The sequence below is a fragment of the Triticum aestivum genome, chromosome 1A, assembly GCF_018294505.1.
Source record: "Triticum aestivum cultivar Chinese Spring chromosome 1A, IWGSC CS RefSeq v2.1, whole genome shotgun sequence".
In the NCBI taxonomy this organism is placed as follows: domain Eukaryota; kingdom Viridiplantae; phylum Streptophyta; class Magnoliopsida; order Poales; family Poaceae; genus Triticum; species Triticum aestivum.
In genome coordinates this window covers 13,192,563-13,200,495 of record NC_057794.1, presented here as the reverse complement: position 1 = coordinate 13,200,495, position 7,933 = coordinate 13,192,563, and the positions used below count along the sequence as shown (strand labels likewise).

The 7,933-nt window shown below is 45.7% G+C and overlaps 1 protein-coding gene across 1 annotated transcript; it reads right to left on the bottom strand.

Annotated features, from left to right (window-relative positions):
- Positions 1-3,544: 3,544 nt before the first annotated feature.
- Positions 3,545-7,430, bottom strand: LOC123071107 (beta-galactosidase 1). Its single transcript, XM_044494634.1, has 11 exons — positions 7,214-7,430; positions 6,834-7,109; positions 6,647-6,739; positions 6,398-6,550; positions 6,216-6,304; positions 5,986-6,091; positions 5,777-5,864; positions 5,521-5,642; positions 5,071-5,429; positions 4,784-4,872; positions 3,545-4,668 (listed from the first exon to the last, which is right to left on the bottom strand). The coding sequence occupies exons 1-11, from the start codon at positions 7,376-7,378 to the stop codon at positions 3,722-3,724; spliced, it is 2,487 nt and encodes an 828-aa protein (XP_044350569.1). The 5' UTR covers positions 7,379-7,430; the 3' UTR covers positions 3,545-3,721.
- Between the last annotated feature and the right edge of the window lie 503 nt (positions 7,431-7,933).

Below are 7,933 nucleotides of genomic sequence, written 5' to 3'. Positions count from 1 at the left end.
GTGAGAGTAATGTGACCAAAACCTCAAACACATCTAGCAATAGGTTGCTTGCTAAATTTTTCCTGATGTTTTAAGCATAATGAACCACCATAAGACTGAAATGCAGATGCGAGCAAGACCAGTAGTTGCAGGGAAAACCTAAAATACGACTGCATCCATAAGCATGATCATTGTTTACGAAGTTCCTATAGCTTGCGCTGTAAACACAATAAGATTACTACTTGGGCAATCAAATTCTACGGCAGTCTGTGTATAGTCGCCTCGACAGTCTGAGGCAACGTGGGTCATGTTGCCTCAGTCTGTGAATGCATACAAGTTCTACTCTCAGTTAGGTCGAAGCATCAATTAAGAGAACACCTTTTTTTGAATACCCACTTCAATTGGGCATCAAATTTGATTGGATATACAGTAGTCACCATACCAACATGTGGGGGAGAATAGCAGAAAGGAACACCAGGAAAGACCCAGATAAAGAAGAACCACTGTATGAAAGAAGTTGAAGTGCCACAGTTAGATAGTGCCGGGGTAGTTCATCGTGTCCATGGACAAAAATATTCAAATATGTTATTTCTTCATCTGAAACACATTTGGGAAGAGTTATAGAAGAAAAATTGAGTAGAAGAGCAGTGCATGAGAGTGATGGTGGAAGTGGTGGACTGTTGTTACTATGAAATAATGACATCAAGGTTTATGAACGAGATGTGACATCAAGGTTTTCGAAGACACAGATGAAGAAGCAGCTTTTTTTTCTTCCAATAGTACTCTTCAAGCAATTAAGATGACAACGATTTATGTTATCGCCACTCCTACTTTTTACTTGATGATCAGGGAAAGTATAAGAATATGGTATTTGACGTCTTTGAGATATTCAAATTCCTAGAGGCATTATTTCTCACATTTTTGTAGAGATTTAAACATATGACATTTAATAAGTTTAATGTAACGTTGAAAAAAAATCACTGTAGAAGGGTGGAGAAGAAACATACATTACATTTTTCATTGACAAAAATATTTTTCGAAAGGTTTACGTAGCTCCAGTTCTTAGTGGGAATCGAGATTACTACTTAGATAAAGTATTACTTTACCACCTACATAACTAGGGAAAAAATCAAACGAAAATGATAATTCCAATAAATGACTTGGCAAACCAAGTTTTGGAAGAATTCAATTTAAAACTAAGGTATGTCACAAGTCTTCGGTATTCGCACATGTACTAAGTTTCGGTTAATACAATTCTAGCATGAGTAATAAAAATTTATCATGATATAAGGAAATATAAACAACAACTTTATTGTTGCCTCTAGGGTATATTTCCTTCAGTCTCCCACTTGCACTAGAGTCAATAATCTAGTTCACATCGTCATGTGATTTAACACCAATAGTTCACATCTTTATGTGATTAGTACACATCGCCATGTGACTAACACCAAAAGGGTTTACTAGAATTAATAATCTAGTTCTCATCGTTATGTGATTAACACCCAAAGAGTACTAAGGTGTGATCATGTTTTGCTTGTGAGAGAAGTTTAGTCAACGAGTCTGTCACATTCAGAGCATGTATTTTGCAAATTTCTATGTTTACAATGCTCTGCACGGAGCTACTCTACCTAATTGCTCCCACTTTCATACAAGTCCAAATGTTTCATATTTCAAAAACTTCACAAATATCATTTATAAATATTCACACAAATAGTTGGTGATTTCAGGTGGGTTGTATTGTACAATTGCTAAAATAGCTCATGAATCTCAAAGCATGTATTCTACCGTGACCATCTACACCTACGCGAGGCTTGCTTCGAGCTCCTTCTACTGGGCCGCCTTGGCCCAAAGAATCAGAAAATCCAGGTCAACTATTGTCATAGCAGAAAAATTCCGCTACATAGGTCCATAGGATTGTCGCAGATCTAGAGCATATATCAAAAGGATCTATGGAGAGGATCATTCCCAAACAACAAGCCAAAAGCATTTGTTGTGACTATTGCCCACGCCATGTTTTGCTACTTCATTTTGATAATCTCTAACCACAAACTGCTTGACCATTGATTTTTTTTTCAAGACCACTTAGCCAAAATACATTGATTCATGAGCTTCGAGTTAGTGATTCTTAGACCTTGCGTGAAGACAGGGGAACAAATGGCGCTCCAGTGTTCCATATGGCATTTTTTTAACTTACCTCTGTGATGGATCAAGAAAGAATCTTGAACGAACTCTATCAAACTCTGCATGTATCCCATCTTGGATGAGGTAAGAGCCCATGGTGTCTACATGGGCACTAGGATTGCCACAAATGTTGAACACATATTGAAAGAATCTATAGAGAGAATCATTCCCCAACCACAAATCAAGCCAAAAACACTTGTTGTGATCATTGTGCACGTTGTGGTTTGCGCCAATTTTGCTAGTTAAATTTACGATCAAAATTTGTCACAAAATACAATGAGGACAAATAAACCAGGACGGAGGTAATAGCCATCCAGCGATAGCATTGAGCCCGGCACCTTGCCTGAAATACATGGGAATCATCCTTGACTTCCACCGGCCGGCGGCAGGGATCCATGTGGACGCACGTTAGGGCTGCTGCACTTGCACCGGCCTGACTCCACTTACTATATTAAGTGGAGCGGCATGTCGCCGGTTAAGCTCCGCCCCAGGTGTAACTCGATCGCCAGTATTATTGCCAACTCTGTGACAGAAGAATATGAGGGTGTTACCTGGTGATACGTACTGGCGAATGACACATGCATGTACCAAGTGAGGTGCCATTGGCATATACCATAATTAACACAAGCGCCCTGCTGCATTATCACATGCATAGGAATGATACATGGAATTCGTCCAGGTAGCAAAAGTTTAGTACGTTGCACCGCAGATATGAGATCTAAAACTCTAGATGCTCCTGGTCTGGTATAACTCTGAAGTATAGAACTTACAAGTACAGAATAATAATATATATTTTAAGGCAAACTCTATTACCGCGCGCGTCAATGTTTACAGGGACGAACAAAAGATCTTCAGGATAACCTAACTAAGTATGGAGACCAACACTGAGTAAGTGAATGTTTCACGAGATTGTGAGCCTCGACATTTGAGGTCCTATACTCATGTTTGAAAGAACAAGAAATAAAAGCACTAGCCTATGATTTCATGTGCAACTGCTCCATATTGCACCGCGCTCCTTTCTTTGATAGCATCAACCACCACCATACAACCAGAAGCCATTCATACCACTGCCAGCGCCTCCCTTATCGCCAAAGTTTTCAAAGCAGTTAGGTCGTCGACGTAGTTGAAAACAGCCGTCTTAGAGCCACATAAATTTTTCGCACGTCGTAACTTTTTTCTAAAAAATGCAAGAGGCACCATTTGCCAAATTTGTGAAGTCAAATAATTTGGATTGCTTACCATATAGGTGATATTTAATCTGTGAAGTCGATCTAGATATGAGGCTATCTAGACCGGATAAGAAATAAAGATTGCCCGTGTATATATCCTGTGACTGTTTCTCCAACGGAAAATCATCACCAAAGCAAAACTGGGCAGCACAATATCATCTCAACAAATTCTTGATTTAACCTCGATCCATTGAAAAATCACATGAATTGAACCATGCATTTTGTTCTTGGCTAATTAGCCCCCTAACACATATGCCGCGAAATAACCTAGATCCTGATGCTAGCTAACACTTAACCTAAGCGACACTAACTAATTTATTCATTCATGTGGATCAGCAGGTGGCCTGCACGGTGAGCACGCCGGAGTCACACCCGGCGCGGAACTCCTCCGTGTGCCGCACCGCGCACGACTCCTTGCCGAGGCACGCCGCCGTGAATGCCGCCAGCGCCGCCTTGGACTCGCAGCCGCCCTCGTACGCGCCACACTTGCCGCGCGCCACGCCGAGGCTGGCCACGTCCACGCTCGAGATGGTCCTGGCATGGCTGCACGCCAGCGCCACCTGGTCGCCGACCTCGGCGGCCTCGGCGCATGCCGCGCCCACGGCCACGGTGTGGAAGTTCACTCTAGTCGGGTCGCCGCCGGCCTCCTCGAACAGCACCATCGTGTTGGGCTCGCCGGCCTTGAGGAAGGACCGTGGCACGTGGTAGAACCGCTGGGACGGCTCGTTGCAGCCGGTGAGGCACTTGAGCCCGTCGCCCTCCGCCTTGAACGTGCCGCGGTAGTCGCACTGCTTGCAGCCACCCATGTCAGCGGCGACGTAGGATGGCCAGTAGCGGCCCAGGTTGTTGCCGTTGACCCACACCACGCCCTTGCCGAGCCCGAGCAGGTCCGCCACGACCGGCTCCTCGCCGGCGGGCGCCTCGAACGTGGCCTTGTACCACGTGAATGGGCGGTGCACCGGGATGGTGCCGTTGAGGCCTCCGCTCCATTGGCTGCGGTCGTCGGCCTTGTCGAGGTGGGTCTCCCTGTACTCGCCGGCGAGGCCGGCCTTGTAGGACCAGGAGCTGTTGGAGAGGTCGTAGGCGGTGGTGTTGGTGACGGTGTCGACGAGCTTCACCGGGCCTCCCACGATACCGGCGGGCATCATCTCGAACAGAGCGCCGTAGTTCTTGAGGCCGATGGTGGCGCTGAGGAGGGAGATGTAGTTCTTCCCCGCGTGGAGCTTCACGGGCGTCTCCATCTGGAAGACGAATCCACCATTAGGAGAGTGCTGCTTCCCTGCAAGTTAATCAAATCAATTAATAGCAAGCTTCATCAATTTAATCAGCTTGCCATCACAATTTTTTTAATAAAAGTGCACGAGAGAGAAGAGAACATATTTTGGGTTACTCACCAACAAGCTTGCCATTGACGAAAGCGTAAAGCTCATGCCCTGTCGTGTTTACGTGCAACTTGTAGCTCGCTTCTCCCTTGTGCTCAAAGCTGCACATTTTGAGCATCAGGAACTAGTTTAAATTTCAAATGTGTGAAACAATTAACGTACTAATTTAAATTGTTAAATTTTATGTGCATTGTTTTTCCCAACAAATGTTATGTATGTAGTTTTGTCTCAGAAAAATGCGAATGCATATAGTTAACACATGATCTGCTTAGATATGATTTACATCGATCTTTGATTACCTTGTCCTGTACCATAGGTAGTCGCTCTGGTCGCCGGACGTGGCGATCTGCTCGAGCAGCTCGTTCTTCCTGAAGTTGCCCTTTTCATCAGTCATGAAAGGCTGGAGGTTCTCGGGCATCCACGACCAGGCCAGGCCCTCCCTCACCGTTTCCACCTCCGGCCTCTTCACCATCACCGAAGTCTGCGTCTTGATCTTGGCGCTGTTGTACGCGACGGTCTTGCAGTCGGGCAGGATGCTCACGGACCATGCAGGCACGACGTGGGTGGCACCTGTGTCGAGGGTCACGTTGACCTCCCTGTCGTCAAATTTGTTGCTGATGAAGCAGGCGGAGGAGTTGTCCAGCGTGTACTTGGTCACCTATGTGTTTATATTGATGAACCAAATGAATCGATTTTGTTGTGAATATACCATTAAAAACGCTAGTAGGATTTTTGTTAATGTTTGTTACCGTGACATTGGTGCTGCTCATGTTGGTGTCCTTGTAGTCGCCATGGAGCAAGATCTTCTCCATGGATTTCAGGACATTGTGGAGGTCCTTGAGGTGCCCATATTTTGGCTGCCTGATGTTGCCTGAAAGATCGTAAATGATCACAGGCGAGATTAACTAATTGGATGCGCCAAGAAAAGCGATTATTAATTATTTACACATTGCAAAATAAACTTGCAATGCATTGAGAAAAGAAGAAAAGTGATGGTGCACACACCATATTCATCAAGAGGGGCGTCGTAGTCATAGCTGGTTGTGATGTAGGGGCCACCTGAGGTGCGGCCAAAGTTTGTGCCACCGTGGTACTGATAACATCAAACATACGGATGATCAACATGTCAAATGTAAAATTATTATTAGGTTCATGCGTGCTAGAGGATGGAATGTAGAAGAGAGCATGGATTATAGCTATAATAAATCAATCACCATGTAGTAGTTCTGGAGCGATCCACGCTTCTGGAAGAACATGGCGACGGAGAAGGCAACGTCCTCGGCTGACCGGTGGAAATCTGGCTTATCCCATGCTTTGAACCTAATTAGTTGATTATGCCGGTACAATGTAATCAGTTTGAAATTCAACGTAGTTGTACTTGCTAACTATGCTCTTGTAGTTTTCAAAAAGAAATTAATAATGGACCAAGTATATATGGACGTACCAGCCAGTCCAGTTCTCAGTCCACATCTTGGGGATGTCGGTCCTCTTGGGGAACCAGTCGTGGCAGTAGAACCCGTTGCAGGTGTTGATCTGAAAGAATTCATTAATATAGTTTCAAACCAAAACACGCACTAAATAATTTACGAGTTTTCCAAGGAAAAGAAATCAAATAAAAAAACTGACCACGTTGGGCGGGACGTCGTCGTCCTGCTGGCACATGATCCACGGCACGCCGACGTTCTGCTTGTTGGCCATGGCGGCGCACCAGTGGATGTACTCGGACGCGGACTCGTTGTTGTTGAGCTTGCCCATGATGTTGCCGTACTCGTTCTCGATCTACAAAAGGTAAAAAGCTCAGTTAATAAAACAAGCATTGGATTAATTAGAGCACACGTTATGTCAAATATAATTATTTTCGTACAAATTAATTACCTGGGAGAGGATGATGGGGCCTCCCTGACCGGCGAACATCTTGGCCTCCTTGAGCTTGTCGACGATGAGGGTCGTGAAGGTCTCCATTTCTCGCTGCATTTTTTTAACGAACCAGGATAAGTTATTCTGAACTAAATAATCTCTTTTTACGTCAGAAAATGATTAATTTATTCAAAACGTACTATACCTCGAAGGGGTGGTTGTGCATCCGGAACTGCATGCCGGAGATCTCGCGCAGCCAGGCCGGCAGGCCGCCGTAGTTCCACTCGCCGCAGATGTAGGGGCCGATGCGGAGGATGGCGTACATGCCGGCGTCCTGGATCTCCTTGAAGAAGCGCACAATGTCGTAGCTGCCCTCGAAGTTGTACTCCCGGCGGCGCGGCTCGTGGCCGTTCCAGAAGACGTACGTCTCGATGGCGTCAAGCCCGCCCTCCTTGGCCTTCCTGATCAGATCCGGCCACATCTGCACGCAACAAACCGACACGCCTAAGTGTAAACAATTCTTTCATTGAAATGAACACTAGAGAGATGATGGATCGATCTAGAGGTTGATCACCAGGCGCGTACCTCCGGCGTGCTCCTGGGGTAGTGGATGGAGCCGGAGATGACGATGCGGCGCTCGCCGTCGATGACCAGCGCCCGGTCGTTGTACGCGACCTCCGTGCCGCTCACGCCGAGGGCGGCAGCGGCAAGCAGCAGCAGCAGCAGCGGCAGCAGCGGCGCGCGCTCCATGGCGAGAAGCGGTCGAGTCGATGGAGAAGAGGCGAGAGGATAGGAAGTGGATGTGAATGGGAATGGGAGGCGTTACTCGCTGTGTATTTATAGTGTGTGGAGATAGATGAAAGATGTCAAGATAACCATGCGTACACCATGCGCGCATGCAGCTAACAACTGTTAGTTATTCCCGCTGACTTATCCATGCTAATCTAGATTTTTTTTCCTTGCCGGGAGATAAAGTAGTACATCTTATCCTGCCGCGCGATCATGCATGCATAGCATGGTATGGGTGTACAGTACAAATTTCCGTAACAGCGCCGGCTTAGCTTAGCGCTGGGAGATAACTTAGCGCCGTGTTTTTCCGTGTCGCTGCCTTATCCATGCCTCTATGCAGCGCTCAACATTTTGTTTTTAACCGTGCTTCCTAGGTTTTGATCGGAAGCGCGTCAGCACTAGGCAACAGTTTTTTTGTTGTTGAAAATTTACCATTTTATTTATTTTTAGAAAAGAAGTTGACCCCGGCTCTGCATTGAGCCATGCACACTGTCAATTTTATTATATTATTATTAT

Coding starts and splice junctions, on each gene's coding strand:
- LOC123071107 (XM_044494634.1), bottom strand. CDS start 7,378: ATGGAGCGCGCGCCGCTGCTGCCGCTGCTGCTGCTGCTGCTTGCCGCT. Junction 6,740..6,833: donor TGCACAACCACCCCTTCGAG/GTATAGTACGTT, acceptor AAAAAAATGCAG/CGAGAAATGGAGACCTTCAC. Junction 6,092..6,215: donor ACTGAGAACTGGACTGGCTG/GTACGTCCATAT, acceptor TCAACTAATTAG/GTTCAAAGCATGGGATAAGC.